Source organism: Lytechinus variegatus, chromosome 3 (assembly GCF_018143015.1).
Source record: "Lytechinus variegatus isolate NC3 chromosome 3, Lvar_3.0, whole genome shotgun sequence".
NCBI lineage: Eukaryota > Metazoa > Echinodermata > Echinoidea > Temnopleuroida > Toxopneustidae > Lytechinus > Lytechinus variegatus.
Window position 1 is genome coordinate 30,789,089 of NC_054742.1, and position 22,472 is coordinate 30,811,560.

General features: G+C 33.4%; 1 protein-coding gene across 4 annotated transcripts in view; it reads right to left on the reverse strand.

Annotated features, from left to right (window-relative positions):
• Positions 1-22,472, reverse strand: part of LOC121410754 (diacylglycerol kinase beta-like) — a 94,614-nt gene that overhangs the window by 38,568 nt on the left and 33,574 nt on the right. Inside the window, exons 5-14 of one of the 4 annotated variants that reach the window (XM_041603035.1) lie at positions 21,346-21,507; positions 20,537-20,755; positions 17,003-17,052; positions 16,155-16,229; positions 15,517-15,636; positions 12,434-12,551; positions 11,994-12,082; positions 11,462-11,554; positions 6,674-6,724; positions 1,153-1,269 (exon numbers count right to left, since the gene is read on the reverse strand). In XM_041603035.1, the coding sequence (XP_041458969.1) occupies positions 1,153-1,269; positions 6,674-6,724; positions 11,462-11,554; positions 11,994-12,082; positions 12,434-12,551; positions 15,517-15,636; positions 16,155-16,229; positions 17,003-17,052; positions 20,537-20,755; positions 21,346-21,507 (1,094 nt within the window). Of the gene's footprint in view, positions 1-1,152; positions 1,270-6,673; positions 6,725-9,589; positions 9,614-11,461; positions 11,555-11,993; positions 12,083-12,433; positions 12,552-15,516; positions 15,637-16,154; positions 16,230-17,002; positions 17,053-20,536; positions 20,756-21,345; positions 21,508-22,472 lie in introns of all 4 variants that reach the window. The other 3 variants (XM_041603036.1, XM_041603037.1, XM_041603038.1) reach the window with 3 other exon arrangements.

Genomic DNA, 22,472 nt, shown 5'->3' on the forward strand with positions numbered 1-22,472 from the left:
ACTTATTTGTGGCACATTATTAAAGCTTGTGTATAGTTTTGGTAAATCCACCAAAATGCACCTATCACTATTCCAATTCATTGCTAGCTAATATGAATGGATATGCCCTATAACAGTTATGATGTGGAGGATATGAAATGAAAATGTGTTTTACAGGATAAATTTTGCGATTTTACAAGGAAATTTAACTTGATCGGGTCACCCGATCAAATTAAAATATCTGTGTGTTTTTGTCTTTCAATTAAATCATATTTCAAATCATGGAATGGGCTAAAACTTTCAAGATATGTTCTTTGTCTGTAACTTTTGGATATCTAATCACTAAATTTACAAGATAAGTGCTTGAATGCCCATTTTTTAAATTTAAAACAAGCATCGCTGAGAGAGGGCGCTATATATCCAAGATTTGAATATTTGAAATTATCTCAGAGAAGTGCAGTTTGGAAAAATATCTAACGGTCTCTACGCTTCAGTAAGACTGTCATATTAGATGATATTCGATTATCAATCACATTATTGACCCTTTACCAAAGCTATACACAGGCTTTAAAGGGGGTAGGGTTGTTTCAAGAGCTGGTGCTCTAAGTTGGAAAGAAAGTTTTTGAGCTTATACTAAAAATAGAATAAAAAAGGATGTGCTGTTTTCCTGGTCCTTGTTTGTAATTTCCTGATGTTGACTTTGTTGCAGGTCACATAAAATTGTAAAAATAGGGAGGGCTCAGAAAAACTTTCACTAGAATTATAAAAAGTGGGTGTTTTTAAGGCTCCTTTGTTCCCAAGTGTGCAATATAGGAACAAAAAATGGCTGAAATATAAATTTGAAACATTGCAAAATAGGGGACAAATTCAAACATTAAATATAGAGGAATATCTCGGCGATAATCATTTTATCTGGCATCCTTCGGATTCAACCAATTAACGATTTTACAGCAGAGAGGAAGATAGAGAACTAATCTTTTGTCACTATTTATAAAGGATGCATGAAAATAAGTAAAGTGGTATAAAAACAGGAACAAAGATAATACAAGGAGCTGTTTTTATAAAACCAATCAGAACAGTGAGGGGGTGGAGGGAAGAGAGGAGAAAAGGCAAAAGAAGATAAAGATGAAGAAGATGTAGGGAAAGAAAGAATTCATAATCTAGCAGTCTTACCGTTAATTTGCACCATCTACAGTGAAGGCCAGTTACACCATTGTAGCTCTTTATTGACTTCTTACACCGGTCACATTTACCAGGGCAGTTACCTTCTACCCAATGGTGGTTCATGATCTGTTGAATCAAAGAGACATTCCTCAAAATTAATCCAAGTATGATTGAAAACTATGTGAAGTGCAGTATGAAGTTCAGAAAAAAAAGAAAAATGAAAAACAAAAGAAAAGGGATGGATTTCTCTCTTCAAAACTATTACAAAGATAGGGAAAGAATTGTACAATATATATGTATATTTCATCTAACAATAGTCTAATATTGTCTATACCACAGAAATGAAAATATGCCAATATAACTATAATTCCAGCCAAGTTTAAAGGGAACTTCAATCAGAGGAAATCAACTTATCAATGACAATTCAAATATACCATATATCACATAATGTGATTGAAACATAATATACCACTGCCTGACTCAACTACCAAGTATACCTCTACTCTAAATTTTCATAGTAATTCTATAAAACTGACATCGTTATATCCCCATCACAATGCACATGGATATTAAATAGAAAATGATGCATTGTGGGTTAATAATCTTTGATATTTTATCAAACCTACTGCCAATGCAAATGTGATTCTAATTAAACATTAAACATACATAATCACACAAATGAATAGACAGAGTTTGGTAGAGTCTCACAAATAGATCCAATCAACCTCAACTATGGAGATCAATCAATGCTCAAACTTTTCATATGCACAATCAGTAATGGAGCACACTTGATTGGCAGGACACTGAAGCTTGCAGGACACCTATGGATAAATGCATGCTACGTATTGGGAACTTGGGGGTTGATGGCTTTACATAGTTATGACTGATTGGATCAAATCTTTATAAAGACAGTGCCCTGGGGCCGATTGCACGAAAGGGTCTTTGCAAGAACCGTCTTTTGTGTCGCCCATTTATTATGATGCGCCATGTGAAACGCATTTTAAATAAATTACCTGCAAACATATTTTATTCATCCGTTAAAGTAAACAAAATCTTTTTTTATATAATGATGTGATATATCATTAAATTGTATACAAATTGATTTAAATGCTAACGAATTTCATTTGTTTATCATACATTTGAGAAATATCCAGCATACAGCTTTCCATAAAAGATTGGCGACATGAAAGACGGTCCTTGGAAAGACCCTTTCGTGCAATCGGCCCCTGGTCTTCAAGTATCATTATACACATAGAAATGCATGCAGCACCTTTGACCTAATAGGCCTATCAAATCAAGGAAACTACATGTACATAGGGGAAAACAAGTTTATAGTGCAGGAAATATAAGGAAACATTATGCAAAAAGAATGATATAACTTGTCACTCTTCCATTCAAAATTGATCTCAATCTTCATCTCATCCTAAAATATGGATACATCTTTCTTTTCTAGTCTTTCATTCTACAGAGAGAGAGAGAAAAAAGAAATGGTTTGATGGAAATGTTCATACCTTGGTGGAAATTATCTATTCAGAAAACTGAGAGGAAATTCAAACACAAAAAGATCTTGACTTTGGACACTGAAAGGAGTATGCTATATTATGCTTTTTCTTGTATATGCACAGGTAGTTTATATATTGAATAATATAAGAATGAACTGTTTCTTAATTGAACATGTGAAATCGAACAAAAGAACATGAATGATAAACCAACACTGTAATTAAATCCAAAGAAATAAGACCAAAATAAAGAGCTACCAGTTTAGAAACTCATACCAACATGATGAATAGCCACAGGAACCATAGGGATAAATACTCTATATTGTGACATCATAAATAACTCGACATCATAAATAACTCAAATGAAAAATCTCTTTTCAAAAGGACGGCTTTCAATTGTAAAGAATGAGGCATGCTGTGTAATAATAAAAAGATAGAATAAAGATATCTCTGCATCAAACTAACAATGTTCTATAAAATCTTTACAATTAGAAATTCTTTAAAAACAAATTTGTCAGACATGTATACTGCTCTTTATATTCTACTTGAGTTAAACCCCGTATGCTGATTGGTTTAAATAGCATCATTTGACCAAAATATTCTCACTATTTTGTGATGATGTTGAAATGAAACACCCACTGAAGAAAATTTACTATTCCATGACGTCAATGATATAATCATGCTCTCTTCCATCATTGACGTCACAGATCATTCAATCTCTTGGATGCACCGGTCACCGAGGTGTCTGTACCGGGCAAGTCCCATGAAGGGATGGCACAGGCACAAGTCCGCATTCCATTAAGCATGTGACTTCAGGAATAGAAGGTCAGTCAGCGAAACGTGCTAACTACATTTTGGTTCAGATTAAAAAAGGATGAACTACAAGTACAAGAACTTGATTACCAAGATTTTAATGTTCTAACTTATTAAATGTATGTATCATATACCAGGCCTTTATTTTGAAAGTAGAGAAGGAATTATTTATCTTCGGTTGTACTGGCAAAATTACTACTAGTATTTTTACCCCAAGGGCTTTGCTCCTCGGGAAAAATAGTAATGCCAGTCCAACCTCAGATGAATTCCTGCTATACTTATTCAAAGCCTGGTATATTTGCATACTATATGAAAAAGTATATTGTAACATTCAGGAATTTCTGGCAACAATTAGGGGAGGTGGGGTAAGTTGAGCCATTTTTGCTTTTTGCATGTTAGGACAGATATGACCAATAATCTTGTAGAACTAAGTACCTTGCCGTAAAACTGAATTACTTGGAAACATTTTTTTACCAATATGCAACTTTCTACCCCCACACTAAAAGGCACAATCACCTTTGAAAAAAAATACTAAAATCCTCTAAGTACTAAACAACTGTCTTGTGAATGTGGGCCTTTCTACCTGCATATCAATGGCTTGTAAGTTTTTATATATATATTACCATACAAATTACCATGGCTCAACCTACTCCAGTTTGAACTTCATGTGATATTTTCACATCCACACATTTCTTACGCACCGAATCATGTAAAAGACTATGAAAAGAATGATGATCCATACCTGGAATAACAATATTGTCATATCATGTCCTTATATTATTTAAAGATGCATGTGGGTAAAATGCAATTATCTATTTGATACTTTCTGACTTTTTTGGCTGAAATTTGTATTTTTCTCTCTAACAGACTATTTTCTGTTTCAATGTTGAAAACAATGTGATGGGATTAGTGGTTATGCAATGGGTCATCAATATAATTATGTCACCACCATGATGTCTGATTCATTCATAATTTGCCTGGGGTGGTGGCTCAACTTACCCCATCTTCCCAGATTAGTTTATGCAAACACCAGGAAATCATATCTTTGGTGTTGCACGACATGTAACATCCAAGAGAAAATAGGGACATAAAATCAATAAACAAATAACACTAAAAATCAAGCAAATACAAACTTTCAATACCAATAATGAACCATTTTATAATGGTTATAAAACTTTATCAATACCATTTTGAGACAAAACTGAATATAAAAACATTCAGAGATAAAAAAAGAAAAAAACCCAGACCACTATCATATGAATTCTTTTAATTTTCTTCAAGTGAACACATTAGAATGTCATTACTTCTGTCATATTTCACATACCACCTTCTGACAGACAGAAAGACTTTAACACTTGAAGCAGCACCTTTCTAGCTCTGAAAAGCCAATATAAATCATTGGCGTTTATCCGAACGATTGTATTAGTCAATTTTGGTCCAAAAAAAATTGATTTTAAGATATTTGCACAAAATGAAAGTACCTTATTCATAACTTACTTTCTAGCCAGCAATTTATTTCATTTTCTGAGATATGAGGGGATTTTCACGGCTATGCCATACTAATTCTTGATAAAATGTGCAAATCCCATAAGAAACGTGTACTGTAGCAAAGAACACAACAATTGCACACACTTCATGTGCAAATTCGTGGTCAGCTGAACTCCTGTATCGGCACTGCATTGACTTTGCACTTGAAAAAGCGATACAATGTTTTGACTGATTGCGCGCACTGTAATCACAGTCCGGGTAGTTGTAACCCCTGTGACTTTTTGTACAGGGAAAATCTAATCTGCTCAAACCGAAATTACAAGCATGTAGCTCTTTTGCGATATTTTCCCTGATCCTTGATTTTATGTAAAAAAAACCAAAACAGTGTCAAGCAATTGTCTTGGTTTTTCCAACCATGTATTTTCTAGCAATGAATATGTTTTAGGGTTGGGGATCTAAATGTGAAATTTATAGTAGACTTTGAAGTTTATTTTCTCTGAAATGGGTTTGCACTGTTGTATGTGTTAATACGATGGTTCGGATGACTGCCAAAGAAATGTTCACGAGACTTTATTACAACCACTAGATTTTGACCCAATGATGGGGGAAAATGTGTTTAAATCATGCACAGAGAAACAAAAACAGGACTGGTTCTGGTCTCTATAAGGAACAAAAAAAAACAATTCCCTGAGTCAAAATCACATTTAAAGTAAATAGAATACATGTAATTAGTCTTATGGTTTCTATTACAAATTTGACAGAATTGTGCTCCATGGCAAAAAGTTAACGCTTAGTATCTTATTTGAGCACATCTCTCTTCATTCATTCACTGAAGAGCATTTCCCTATGCTTAAAATCTTCCTGCTTCAAACTTGTTGCATCATATATTTTGTTGACTGCCAAAAGAGCACCATCCGATATCCCTTGGGGCTTCTTACATATAGTTTACAAAGTTCCAGCATCATTTTATTACTTGAACAAAGGGTGATTGTCTTTTTTTTAATTGTTTATCTGATTTAATCTTATTCATCTAATTCTCTCATTTTGTTCTTCTTTTGAATACGTAGTCTCTTTAAAGTCGTATTTCACTATGAAGTGTCAGTATTTTCTTATCTATGATATTAATGTTTTGCAAGGAACAAAAAAAAATGATGCAAAATTTGTATCATGGCATTGATTGCTATTAATTTCCTGTCCTCATTAAAAATCATATTATTCAATTTCTTTAGCCAAGTTTCAAGTTTGATTAAAGGTGATAATACAGTTGAAATTTCAAATCATCAGTTCGAGTTGGAAGCTAGAATTATATACTTGCAATATCTAAGGCTTGTTTTGATAGGCAAGAAAAGGGAAATTTTAGTAAATCCATAGTATTGTCAAATTTTAACAATAAAAAAATAAAGGCAAAATTAAATTATCAATAACAATACACAAATGTTATGACAAACTATTATTCTAAAAAGAAAACAAATCTGTTCATTACTTGCATTTGAAATACGCATTACACTTCTAAAGGACGATTATGAAAGCATGGCATTACTAAATGAGTGTAAAAATAAAGAAAAGTAGCATGAAATGAGCAAAAAAAAAGAAAGAAAGAAGTAAAGCCAATTTCAAAGCATTCGGGAAAGGGTGTATACTGTAACTCAATGTATACTGGTACAAAAACACAACTAATTCCACACTGACTTAACAACAAACAAGGAGATATGTCAAAAATGTTGACCTACCGGAACTTCTCCCCAAACCTCGGCGTCCTTGCGTGACAGATTTTTTGGTTGCTATATTAGAGTATGAGTAGCAGATAGCAATGTGAAAAAGGTGATTGGGAAGGGAAATGAAAGAAGAGAATGATAGAAAGGAAAAGATAGAGGGATGAGAAACAAAAACAGATGAGGAGTGCATGAAAGAACAACTACAGAATGATGTATAGGTACTGAAGCAAAATTTTACAAAGCAGTATCCTAAATTAATTTAAGGATTATCACAGTAATTTAAGCTGAAGAAACACATCCAACTTAAAATGTTGCATGTGAGCAAGCTAATTGTTAATTAAGAATAATATTCACTGAAAAGGGGTAATCTATAGTTTCTTTAAACCTAATTGTTAATTAAGCTAATTGTTAATTGAGTCTAATACTTCTTTCAACAGAGTAAACAGATTAATCAATAGTTTCTAATAGAAGGAAAGTACTGTATCACATCTCAACAATAACTTTAAAAAAATACTTTCAAATTGAAACATACACTCTAGTTTTGATATCAATTCTAGACCAATTTCCAAAACAATCCAACAACATGACCACCAAATGTTTATATGAAGTGCCACAGGAATCGAGTAATGAGCAAAATATTAAGGAAAGATATTCAACCAAGTCTCTCCTTCAAGGTATTACATGTGTCTAAGTGGTACAGTATGTTGGTGATTTTCAGTGTATTTTCGCATTGCTTTGATTAATTAGGCACTTATCATTATTTCAGGAGTGACTTGCTAAGCCCATTTCACCTATGATGATGTAATAATTCACTTAGAATTTGAAGAAATTTCTATTGAATCAATGTTCAATCATTTACAATTGATTTAAATGTAAAATTAACCTGGGACAATCACTCACAAATTTCATGTTATAATGTACAAGCAGACAATATGAAAACATGCCTCCACCACCCAGCATAAGATAGCAGAGGCATGAATATTTTGAAATAAATAATTTCTACTAATCATAAAATGAGAAAAAATAATGTCACATGACTATAGAGAATGATGTTAATAGCATAAAATAAATACACAAATAGGGACAAATATGTGATGTGAATTAAAACAGATGGTGGGTATAAAAGTTAGCATGTTTTGATTTGTGCATGATGAGGTCAAAGCTAAATGAAGGGTTACATACAAGAGGGTTTTTTTGTGTGTGTTGGCTTTAAAGCTTCTGAGAAACATTATTTTATTATCTGTTGCGATTTTGCTGTGTCTGCATATTTACTCAAATCATGTTATTTATGAGTAAAGCCTAATTAAGCTGATGAGATAGAGGATGGCAAATACAAAACAAATCTGGGCTATGATATTTTAGAGTCCTTCTCATTTGATAAAAATACATAGTCAACTATGATTACAATCAGACCAGAAAAATGTAAACAGAAAACTGAACATGCATGATAAAGGTAACAGTACATTCCACCATGTCACAAACATACATTTAAATAATAATGGGTTAATTACCATGCAATCTTGTGCAATAACAATATGTAGAGATGATGGCGGAAATCCATGATATGAAGACGATGGGGTGGGACTGTGATATAAATAGCAGAAGGGTGCATGTATATAAAGATCCATAAATAATCATAAACAAAAAAAATAATAATAACAAGCATGTTAACATGTGCACCAAGAAATAACATTAAATAGTAAATTTGCTGACAGAGAAATTCTATTTGAAATAAGTATTTAAAAAAAAGGGGGGTGCAGTTGAAAACCAAAACAGAGAAGGTAATTATCTTTTCAGAGCACTGGGATTTTATTGGTATTTAATTATGTTTATTCTTATGTTTTCTATACATTTTCAAAGTGGTAATGTTTTTGTTATTTTGATTAAGTGCAGATTAGAAAGTTAGTGGCTAAACACAGAATAAATATATCATTAAAGCAAGAAAGTTAGTTGGTTGGATTAGATCACAGATAATAGCACCTCCTTCCTAATTTGAATGTCCACATCTTCAGTAGACTACAGGAAAAAGTTTTCAAAACAACATATCAATCAAAAATATTAAATCCCATCAATCACCATCTATGATACATTCATTAGGCTTCGCTTATAAAAGTCTTTCTCATTAAAAAAAAATACTTTCAGATCATTCAAAAAACTTGTTTTTCCCCCTAGGACTACTTTTAACAGTCTACTGCCTAAGTTTGATATTTAATATGATTTCACATTACAGTAAATGGGGGATTTCCGTGGCTCACTTTCCCTGGGATCTTTTGAGCATATCAAGGCAAAATCGCCAAGCCCCCATGTAATTTTCTTCTGTTTAAGATAACTAATAATGCACCTTACCAAAAGTCACAACTACACCTTTCCCACAGGAATCCAACACAGTCTTTTTATTGTAAATTTTCTCAATTCTCAATGGCAAAGACGTAGCAAAGAAGTTGCAGGAATATCCTGTTATATGATTCTCAGTATTCGGCTTTCTTGCATGCTTATTCTCTTAAGTCTATGATAAAATTTGATAATTGACAAAAACATGTTTCCAGTATTCTTGCTGGAAAGACACAGCTCTAACTTTTTGTACAGTGCCTTGATCCTTTTTCCATCAAGTATTATTCTCCCAACTTTTCCCTTTTCATTAAAAAAATTTTTTTTTAGGATAATGAACGAAACAAAGATCCGATATGAAATTACCTGTAAATTCTATCTGATGCATTCAGTGCTGAGCTGGGCTGATTTTGTAGTTTTTTATAAAAAGTATACACCTTCTTATTACCTCCTGATGTAAGCTAGCACTCACATATCAGTGGGTATAACAAATAGGTACATAATGATATCATCTAGACTTGCATGGTATAATTGATTCTATAGAGATGTTAGTGATGGGATACGAAAGAAGAGCCCCCCCAAAAAAAAAAAAATGCAAAGTACCTCTGTCAGCATGCTGCCACGATACTGTTAGGGGAGTGAAGGAAAGACAGTGCAGACAAACAACAGTAAGAGAGTGCAATAGCCACTCCTATACAACAGGTCATTTAGGGTAACACCAGTGAATTGTTATTAGGTGAATATTCCAAGTGAAAGTAACCAGCAATTTTATGTTTTGATAAACAGATACGTAAGTTGGATTTGGGATGAAATTATAGGAACATAGGAACAATATCCATCTACTTTCCAACACAGGTGAGAGTGAAGGAGCAAAGTTGATTTTTGGGTAAAAAATTATGCATGAGTGACAGAGAGAAAGAGGGAACAACTATTGACAGGTGCATTTGGGTTTGTTTTACTTTATTTTGGTAACACCACCTCATATGCCAAGTATAAAAAAAACCCATGAACATTTAAATCACTTCTCCATTCAGTTTGCAGAAGAAAACAAATGCAACTAGATTTATTCTGTCATGGCAGTTCTCAGATATCTCTAATAAAACAGTCAAGTTCCAACATAATCATGAAACCTTGTCACAAAAATGAAAATAAATAAAAAAAAGGGGGAAATGATGATGAACACACAGGAAAGAAAACCATGCACAACCCAGTCTGCATACAACATGCAGTCACTTCATAACCTGTAAAGAAGAAATCTCCATAATTCTATATTTCATTATAAATCAACTGTCTTAATTTGAAAATCTGAACATAAAAGCCAGACATTCACCAAGTAATCAAGTTTTCATTATACTTGAAAGAAAAAAAAGAAAACCAAAACTGAAAAGTTTGCTATTGGATAGTGTATAGTTGGCAAAAATCTAGATTTCATAATAAATTCAAGGAAAGAAATCCTGAAGATACTATGATTGAAAGCCAAGGTTGCTTTGATACCACTATACACTGGATTAAAAATCATTCTATTTTAAAAGCTCTCTAAAAGGCTGTACCAAAATGGCAGTAGATATAAGGATAAAGCAACATGAGACACCTTACTGCATGATTACCATACACATGTAGGAATCTACCAAAGTGCAATACTTTTATGAAATGCACATACATATCCCTGCCCTTATACAACTGAGTGGGTGCTTCATCAAACTAGTTGTAAGTTACCAGCATTTAATATGAACGACTGGTAAACCATTCTTAGGTGCTAAATCAACACAAAAGAACATTTGGTGAATATCATTTACCACAAGAAAGGATTACCAGTCATTCTTCAAGTCATTTGTAACTTACAAACAGCTTGATGAAACTGCTCCCTGGTATAATATCTATTACATGCAAGTGCAATAGTAAGTGTAATAGAAGCTGATATACTCTTTCCGAGATTCATGGTATTTGACTCAGGTTTAGCATGGACAAAACACCATATGTAGAGTCGTATATGTACATATATCTGATAAAATTTGTTTTAAGAAATAAAAATCAGAATTTGATCATGGCACTTGATATTCACAGGTTTGTTGAAAGATAATTTTGTCCTCAAGGATAATAAGGATATTTAAACTCAACATTTTTTCATGTCTATTGCCTTTTGATGAGAAGTTCATACAACATTAAATTTGACCCTTTATTAATCTACTTTCACATTGTTTGCAAACCTGTATAAATTTCCCATAACAGTAATAATTATACAGTTTGCTTATATAGCGCTTAACACTTACTTTATTAGACGTCTCTAAGCACTCTACAGTAATGCAGCATAATTACCCTGGCTTAAGCAGAGCAGCTGTTACGCGCACTGCATTTCAAGAAATATATTCCTACCAGAGAGGAAAAAAAGTTAATGAACATGAGACTGGGTCGTCTGAGTTATGTGAACAAATAGTATTTATAAACATGGTAGCAACATGAAACTATGATAATTACATTTTCATTTCTCTGTGTACAAATCAATGTGCAATACACTAGATTTGGAGCATGCAACATGATACAACAAAAGCATGCAAGGTGATGAAAACCCTGTAATACAATGTACAGGAATAAGAACATCAGTAGAGAAAATTTGAATATTATCACTTTATTGAATTTAAAACAAAAGTGAATAACGATGTAAAGAAATATGTAGATATTCCCATCATTAACGAAATATACAAGTCATTATGACTAAATAACTCAAATGAAATTCAAAACTTCTTCAACTTTAACCCCATAATACCATCATGCATACATACACATTTTTTAATGACCTGTTCATGACTTATGTAATTTGAAATATTTTTATGAATGTAAATAAAGAAACCTATAGAAAGGTTAAATAAAATGATAATGAATAATGCTCCAATTCAAATCCTTGGTGTATTTTCACAAATGAAATGACTTTTGAATGTGTTCCTTTTCATCTCTCTCCCCTTTACAGCTCCAAACAATGCATAACCTGAATCAATTAGCTAATACTTACATTCGTTGTCCGTTTTGATTTGACGTATGTACTAATGCAACAGGGTGGGGCACGTTGTACACAGCGTTCATGAACGGTGTATTTGCAGACTGGGAAGATAAAATCATCAAAATAAAAATAAATATCACAATGCTGTAAGATTTAGCATTCTATCAAAAATTATATTGCCATCACATAGAGAAGACTGAAGCCCCATAATATATGACAAAAATCATTCCCATGATACAAATATTTCAATCGCCAGATCCTTTTTGAAAGAGTACACTTTTCATTGACATGCACTGTATGAATTTAACCATTTTGTCTATTTTGTAGAGAAGACTTCATAAACAGGTTTCATGGTAAATAAATAATACTTGAAGGGTCCTGTTTTTATTCTATAAATGCATATTACACCATACTTACATGTACACAATATAACAATTATTTGATGTACTTACATGTACATGATAAACCTTGTTTTCCAAGCCCTACTAGGAGGTTGAGGCAGAGATTACAATAGGCTGGTTTGTTGTAATGTTTTAACCTCCATACATGGCTGCCATCATCTTTCACATTCTGTACAAGAGGTCAAAGGTTAAAAGGTCATGTCAATATTGTCAGACATCAGTATCAAAATGATTGCCCCCTAAATGTAAAAAAAATGCTTAACATCCCCATTTGAAAGAAAAAAGTTGTATGAATGACCAGAGATATAAAGGCCACCGCACACCTTACGACTGTTCGCGATCCAATTTTGGAACAAATCGCTCTTTGCTCATTTTCTGAAAATGTGAATGGAACATATCACTTTATTTGAGGTTAAAATTAATTGAAAGAATACTAATATAACCATTTTGATAAATTGCAAACCTTTATTTTGGAGTAAAGGCCAAATTAGTTTCAAATCGTAGCCAAACGTTCGACTGCTATGACGTCAATACGACTAGATATTAAATTCGCTTTTGCTCTAAAAAGGATGATAGCATAGTCACAGATTTGAAAATAGGTATTCGTATGATGATTTCAAACATTACACAGTAACATATTCCAAGTCTCAATATTAGCATCGAATTCTACAACATTTTATTCTAAAATCGGGTCGCAGACCAATCAAAAGGTGTGCGGGCGCCTTAATTCATATATATATATTTTGCTCAATATTGAAATACAAATTAGAATAAACACAATCTGAACAATTCATAACTTATCTTCAAGACACATACATGTATTGGGGTGGAGCTTTCATTTGGGATATTACATTTTCTTCATGCGAAAATATTGAACACATCGATAGGGGGGGGGGTCACAAAAAATTATACAATTCATATTCATGGTTGATTGTAGCTATTTGTTTATACATTATCTTTTATGATATTTTGGTCATGTTATTATATGTTGTTGTCAGTATTTTTAGTAATCTCCATATAAAATCAACTGTGAATGAATAATTCTCTTAAAAAATAGGTCCTTATTGCACATACTTACTACTGTTCAATATACCCACTATCAACAAATCAGATAATTATTTGAAATGAGAGCTTTCGTGTAAATCTTTGTGTTAAAGGGCCCTTGAGTAAGCTCAGGTGCCTGCAACACAAAGCTTAGCAATCGGTCATAGGACTGACCTTTTTTATATATTGATTGTATTAAACAACACATTACAATCCATCTTAAAGGGATCGTTTAACTTTGTGAGCAGCTGATTTAAAAAATTCTCAAACTGAGACGAAACACGTGTATGAGTGCCTGTATTTATCCTCAAAAGCCCTGTAACAGACCACAATATAGGATGAAAAACTCTAATTTAGATACAAGTAGCAATTTATTAGCTTGATTTTGAGAACCGTCTAGTAGATGGGTTGAGCTAATGACCAGTTTTCTCCAATTCAAAAAGTCCGTTGGCTATGTTGACTGCCTTCTGATGTGTGTATCTCCTATACACACACTATTAGTAGCTACACTGTACATTCAGTGTATACCAGCCATTCTCAATTACTTTTTTGAAGTGCCATATTTCTTGTTGAGAATCTGTAATGCTCCACTATCCATTACGCAAACCAGCAATGTATCAGCAGAGGGGTCCAGAGGCCTCTGGTGGGGTCGAGGGGGCAGAGCCTCCAGAAGTTTTGGAATATAAGGCCTTTTAATTGCCCAGAGGGCTCTAATTAATATCAACAGAAGAAATACAAATGTCAACAAACTGCACAATATTAATATTACAAGAAAATTGACCAGTGACTTTGGGGACTTTTTCACAACATACCAATGATACCATTAGTTCAGACTGTTCTGCACCAGATCTATTTGCTGAAGCAAGTGGCGTAATGAGAAAAAAACGAGGGAGCTAGATATGGCAGCTGAAGCAAAAATATTGAACTTTTCAATACAAAAATCTATATTTTGACATATTAAAAAAATAATATTCCTTTCCTTTTTTCTTTTCTTTCCTTTTCTATTTTTTTCTTGGCCGTAAAACACTTGGGGGCCCCCAATCTGTACGCCAGTGGCTGAAGTTACTGCAAGGGCTGAAAATTAGGCGTTGCACTGCACTAATGCCATAAACTGCCCCTCTCTCTCTACAACTCACGTGCAGTATCATTCATTCAGTTCGTCTTTAGCAAGAGTGCATGCAGGCAATCACGGCAGGCAATACATCTGAGCATACATGCATTTCACTTTTACAACTTAGGATTTTATTGGCTCCGGAAACAAAGTTTCTGCTTGTTATGTCCCATATTCATAATCTTTTATGATCAGGAGGTTCTTTGAATATCATATTTTTTTATGTTTAACTCTTAACCAAATCGTATACCCTGGAAATGCAAAATTTCCCGCAGTTGAAATAGAAATCCTACAAACATGAAAAACGGGGTTTTCAAATCACTTGTGTGGCAAATAAACTTTGTACATCATATAATAAATAAAAAGGAGAACACCATCGATCCTCCATAACAGGGGTTATCGAGTGCTAAATTGGACAAAATCTGAGTAAATCAATTACCAATTAAAAGTGTGAAGTAAAGAGTTTTTGTTTTGTCTTTGTATTGAAATGATCACCTAATCCTTATTTCCAGGTTACTAATAGATACATTTTTTCTCCAACTTTTTCCTTATTTTTACTTTTTTTTATACCGGCTCCTGAGCGCCACTCCGCAAGGCTCGGTCCGCCAAAAGTGGCGTGCGCGCCACCATTTGAGAATCCCTGGTGTATACCTTGTACACACTGTATGTAGGTCATGCTGTGTTCATCTAGAGTTAATGTGTTGTGTTGCACAGATTCGCTCTATACACATAGTCATTGAAACCAACTCCCAATTATTTTCAAACTTTGGTTTACATCTCCAAGGTTTTAAAATTGATCGTGTAGATATAATACTTTGAAACTTTTGGGATGGTATTTTTATACTATAAGCCTAATGTTTAGCCCATTTTCAAGAACCAAAATGAGAATTTTTTAAAATCAGAACAAAGTGAAATGATCACTCTAAAAGTCAATCATACAATCAATTGATGTTTTGTGATACAGGGCCCTGGTACCTACTGATTCAAGGCCAAGAAGAACAAGAAGAGGAATGGTTGTCATGCCGCCACGGATCCACTCTTCTAGTGATACAGTCCCATCTGAATCATAATCAATCTCTATCATCATGTCTTGTAAGATCTAAACAAACGAAAAGGACATTTAGATGTTAGATAAAAGTATAATACTATTAGTACGATTATCTCCTAAAATCTAAAGGTTATAAGATTTTTCATTCACTTCAACAGGTAATCCTTTCACTATTGAATGCTTTGATTTTTATGGGCTTGATACTTGATTATAACAGGTGATATTGCAGAAAGCGGTTAATGTTTCATATAACTTGACCAATGATTGGAATATGACTTTCTAAATCAAAGACTTCTCAATTAACAAACAAACAAACAAGGATTATTAAAAATATTTTTTTTTTAATATCATACCAGTTAGATAAAATTCCTGAGACAAACATTGTACATGTTCAGCAAAATTTAGTTGGGGTCATCACAAATAATAACTTTTTGTTAAAAAATGTCCATCAAACTTGTTGGCATCACATTTGATAGTCCACCCCTAGAAGTAATTTGAAACTCAATTCTTCTTCCAAGGTTTTGGCAACCAAGGGTTAATACTACAAATTTTATCCGATAAGAACTTACTGGTCTTAATTCAGTGACATCCCATCCTAAGTATTCAGCTACATGCATCATCTGGTTTACAATACAATCTAGCTCCTGTGATGTACAAACAAACAAAAAAGAATAGAGAATGTAGTTTGAATCAATACACATTTGCCAAGCGATTTAACTTGTTCTAGGATGACATATTTTTATTATTTCTATTTCATTAATTTTATCAATAAGTTCTGTTCAACTATGTTATATGAACTGATTGTCCTTTAAAATAATATCAAATATTCCTACTAATTTCAATATCAACTTTGATAAATCCTAATAAAATCTACAGGTTTCTAATATTCATCATATAGTAACATATGATTACTTAAAGCTGATAAACAAGAAGATGTATCCTGTAACTTTGATATATTTCCAATGAAAAGCCTACATTTATGTCTTGATTTGTTTTTACTATTTATCTGTGCAGTAAGAGATAAAACTCCTTAATATGAATGCTTAATTTAAACATGAAGAAAATTGGTACAAAATAAATTACAATGCAAGTGATGCACTATAAACAATAATGGCATCAATAAAGTATGAATGTGTTATGTTTGTCAAAGTAAAAAAAAAATAGTAAAAAGAAAGTACTGTATAATTAAAAAAACCTGTGGGCTGTTTCATAAAGCAGTTCAAACTTAAAACATGACTGAACAATCGACTAGTGATATTTTTGTGCTCAATGATATACCCCATAGTATTGATTTAGCTCCCATTAAAGGGTCAGTGGTCGTGAGTAAAGTTGTTTTATGAAAGCTCCCACACAGGAATGTTATGATAATAAATATTTAGTAAAAATGTTCTTTAGAAAGATCACTATTTCAACTTACACTGCTGTCAAGAATACCATTGTCATCTGTATCGTATAACCTGAACATGACTGTTTGGGAGAAAAGAAAATAGGGAGAAAAAAAAAGAGAAAAAATATCATTAAGACAAAAGAAATCATACTCGACAGGGAAGAATGTGACAGGTCAATGACCTTTGCTACTTCCTAAATACCACTTCACCATTCTAATAACATGCTTTTTGAACTTGTAATATTTGTTTTATTGTGTTTACTCTCTTATCTATTAGTTTTGAAATCACAATGTATCACATTGCACTGCTTAAGACAAATTTAAAGTAGAATCTTTTACATCAAATTTTAGCTATATTTCAGCTATTAACTCTTCATTTTCTGTCTATAGATACCTCCCATTTCCATGTATGTTCCCCCCTCATGATGTCTAACAATTATCTCTAATAATTAAACCTAAGTAACTGGTCAATAGAACAATCATAAACTCCCCAACTAAACAAGTGTCTTTTGGTTGTAAGTCTTCAAAATGGATTCAATTGGAATATTTATTTGTCATCATCAATTAATACAGAGTATACATACATAAAAAGTCAATTAATTAAATGAGAACAAAGAAATTATGATAATGGCATTCCTACAGAATATCCTAAATGACATGAGTATTTTTTTTTGTCGTCATCACATATCTTAATGGATCATTAACACTGTAATTAAGGTTTGTTTTTATCCATAAATCTAGCCCAAACAGCACCCTGACACGCGATGACGAGGGAAAGGAAAAATAAAAGGCAAGAAAAATCAAATAGTGAGATATGATGGGGTAATCTGAAGCAGATGCCATGGGTTTGATAGCTAAATTCCAGGGAGGTCACGGCTGAGATAGAACCAGGCACATCACATGAGGAGAAAAGAAAATTGCTGGAGAGAAAAGATGGGACACACAGAATGGGTAATCAATTAGCAGTGTACAAAAAGAAGGCCATTAATGTCTAGGTAATAGTATGGAAATGATTTGGAGTATTAAAAGCTAATAAAGGAAATGAGGATAAAGTAGGGGTTACAGTAGTGTTTTATAGAGATAATGGATATGGCTGTGGCAAATATATCAACAAATAAATTCTGAATAACATGCAGTCAGTATACTGTAATTTGTTGGCTGAGGAGACTGGCTGAATATCCTACTTGTAGTTGTTCTGAAATGACCACAGAGGGAGGCAAATGTAGTAACATGGTGATTCCTTTAAGGATGATGGATGTTCAAAAATAGATTGATGAGAAATTTGACTATTGATTTTCATTTATCCTTCATCCATTGCGTCTCAGTGTCTACCCTGGCGTCTATGTTTGTAATCTATATTAGGAACCATAAATATATCATAGAGTGAAAGCCTAAAGGCTGATGCAACCTTCTACAGATCTTGACCGATTAAGCCTTTAAGGGATAACTATCATATATCAATGGATTTAAATCTATCTACAGATAGTAGTAAGTTTGGGATTAAAATTTGCATAAACTGGACTACTATATGTTATTATTTGAAATGCGAGGCTACAATGTTTTATTTGTAAACTGATAAAAGGCAAGTTTGACATGTTTTAATACAACCGATATTTCAAGTCAATTTCTTTTTTGTTTTGTACAAAAGACAATGAATGCTTATCTCACATGTATATGATGAAAAGGTTATATTTTACATCATTCTTAACCAGGTATAACAGTTTCTAATCAACTTTAGGAGAACATGAATCTAAGTATAACAAACAGCATTGAAACTGGAGCTCTAATTAAAGGGTCACCATCATACATCTTAAACAGGCATTCCCGTTTATAATTGCAGGTAATCAATGAGAAGAAAACAAGAATTCATACAATGGAAAGCTGCTGTGCTCTAAATATTCAAAGAAACTTCATTATGGGTTTATTTGTAATATCATCCTTCTACTTTATTGCTATATTTGGCTCATCTATTGACCGATTCCCATCTCTCCCAACAAGGTAAACAAAAGCGACAAGGCACCGATGATTGGTGGATAAATTGAATGGAAGGAATGTGAAAACAAGATTGACGACATGTCCTGCTTTTTCAAGCAGCGCTGTGTAGGTGTGACGTATGGAGCATCGCGCTTCAATCAAGGCTGCCGGATTTGCCGCGACTTAAGAGGACTGAAAAACGAGTCAATGTTGGATAGCATTACATCGAGCGGGATTTGGGCGGTGGGCTAATTTTGCTGTCATCAGTGTAATGAGGGGAGGAGATTGAGAAGAAAGTCACGGCACAACTGCTAAATACGGAGGGGATGATTGTGTTAGAAGGGAAAGAGAGAAATGGTAAGAGGAACATAGAGCTATATCTCACATGTGAGAGATCACAATACAGAAATACAAGAGAGGAAGAGTGAAGGTATGAACCAAAATTCAAAGCATAATTATGCAATTTAAAAACAATAATAAACATTCAGAAATCAGTCATCAAGGTCGAGTGAGTGACACAAAATAATAGAAGCAGAGGATAAATTAAAATTGGGCGGGGGGGGCGGGGTAGATAATTGAATAGTAACAGAGATATGTTGAGTGATTTAAAGAGAATGCAAAGTATAGAAATACATTATATGGAGATTCCATAACATAAATGCACCTTTAAAAATGCTGGCATGCAAAACATTAGACAAACCAAACATTATGAGATATCAATAACAAGGGGGAAAAGAAAAAGAGGGGGAAAGATATGTATATACCAGTATGACTGCAATACTGGTGGTGAATAGGGGATAAACAGCAGAGGAAAAACAAATAAACAAAACAAAGATGACAAATTGGGGACAAGAATCAATGGAAATTTAAAACATAAACATGGGATGTAATGAATATTAAACTGAGATGGTGAAATTCATCAAATAATAATAATCAAGACATCATCCAACTCAATAGAATAACTGTGAGAAATGTTAGTAAAGATATATATATGAAAAAGAAAAAAATGGATGAGAGAGGGATATAGACAGAAAGTCAGAGATAGAGAGGAGGGAGAAGGAACGAAAGAGAGAGAGGGAGGGGGGGGGGGGGTGATGAGATGAGAGGAAGATGAAATAAAGACAGAGAATGAGTGCAAACACATGCAGCATTGCATGACTTTAGAAGGATATTTCATGATGATATTGCAGAAATAAATGTTTTTACAAGGCAAGTATTTCAAGAAAGTGAAGATTTTCAGTTCACACTTTATCTTTTCTGAGAGCTTTAAGTCCTTGACTAATTAATTCTGGCAGATTTCGCATCTTGATTGCTCTTTTAAGAAAAATCATGAAAACAAAAGCCACTGTGCAGGGTGAACAGAAAAACAGTCCTAAAAAATGTTCTGGTCTTGATGAATGATATAGCTTCTTATCAAAAATAAATGGCAACTCAAAACTTTATTTTTGATTTTTTTTCTGCAGAATATCAACCACTTTTGTCTACTACTCTCACACAGAGTGGAAAAGTTCATGTTGTATAAAATCCCCTTTGGTTCAATTTTCCTAGAAAATCTAGACTGCTAATGGGTTACTTGGGGAATTAACTTACATTCTAATTTATCCTCTGGTTTGCCGCCCTCTAGCAATGACAAGTAGCAGACAATATCTTTCATGTAGACGACCTGATTGGTGACATCTGGATGTGCGAGTGACCCTCGGGACGAGGTCAATGCTCCTAATGATTCTGTGTCTTTGGTATTCCTTTTGCTCTTGCGTATGGCAGTAAAGAGTGCAGTCTTTTTCCGCCTGTTGTTCTCCATGGATTTGCCTTTGTTAGAAAGAAGAAATTAAAACCATAAAACTTCAGAACCATAAAGAAAATACCCACGAAGAAATGTAAATATTCAACACTTCAGTATAATGTCTTCAGTATAAGGTATGTTTTTTGTCTATTTCTGCTTTTATCGATAAATTCATATTAAAAAATAGTATAAATTTGGTGTAAGAAAAACTTTATAAGTAAACACTAATGCAAATTTGTTCAATATCTACTGATATTGCTTTCCCCGATTGCTTTATCATCAATTCACTTGAAACATGTCTCCCCGAAAAAAAGTAAACTAGTTTCAAGAGAATTCTCTCATTATAAAGCGATTTAAATACAAAATTACTCTGAAAGGAGAAATCTATAGAATGCTCCCTACATTTTCTTTTTATACTAACAGTTGAAGTTTCTTATACATATAAGCTTAATATATTATCTTCAATGTTCTGTGCTTACTAATAATTCCATTTAATTTTGTCTAATAGTCACTACCAAATACTTTCACTGATTGATGGAACCAACTTATTTTATTTCCCATTTTTCACTGTATTCTATTCCTTTCCTCATCATTATATTCTAAGATGACCTCTGACCTTTTTTATCTCCATGTTCATTAGTGGTTTGTTCGACCCTGAGTGCATCAGTGCGCATGGAATGACTTGAAGGGGTTCCGTTGGAGGCATTGGATTTCTTGGATGAACTTCGCGATTGGGTGGGGCTTCCTCTTGTGATGACACCAGACTCCTGTCCATCTCCTGGAAGAAGAAAAAAAAGCGGAATGTTTTTTTTTAATCTCACATTTAGAACATTAAGATGTATGAATATAATTTGTGTTCTCAGAAATTCAAAATTGGTTTCATGCACAATCATATCCATAGATATTAAAGCAGATAAGATCAGAAAGACATAGGCTGCCTTAAATCAACAATATTTCAACCTAGGAACATGCTTTTTTCCAGTGACTTTTACTTCAACAGAAATCTTAGTCATGATTCTACAACAGGCCTTCTTCCAAGTCACTGCTCTTCCGAAAAGATTTATCTCAAAGTTATTGATGATTTGACAATATACATCTAACAAATTTTGAAAATATAGCGACATGAACCCCTGCTCCCCCCAAAAAATCCCTTGATTAAGAATAATTTATCATTATAGTGTCATGTGTATGTTCCACAGAACCATGATAAAATCAATATTTTTTTCTTTTTACACTCTTCTTTGAACTTCTCTACACCATGACAGTTCACTCAATTGACAAGGACGAGGGCCTGTCGACTATTTTTTTTTCCGTTCTCTACATACGGGCTGGTTGGGCCCTCTCTAACGAAAGTGGATGATCTTCTGAGGGGTCTTATTCTATATGTCTACCAGACCCCTTCTAAAAACAAGGGGATAATGAGGACTGACTGTCACCACTCAAACTCTCCCCTTGTTATTGTCTTTCCAAGGCTTTGTTCAATCTAGATAGGTAAAGAGCCTTAAGGTTAAGAGTCGATGAGAAAAAATACACATAAAATGGAGTACCTAGAAATTTCTGCTAGTTTCAAAGACAGAAAGAGAGAGAGGGATAATGAGGGAAAGACAGATAGAAAGGGAGAAACAGAGAGGCTATATATATATATATATATATATATATATATATAATTGAGGACATTTAAAATCAAAAGGAGAGTAAAATCCTTTTGCACCTTTGCAATCTGCATAAGATATGAACCTGGTC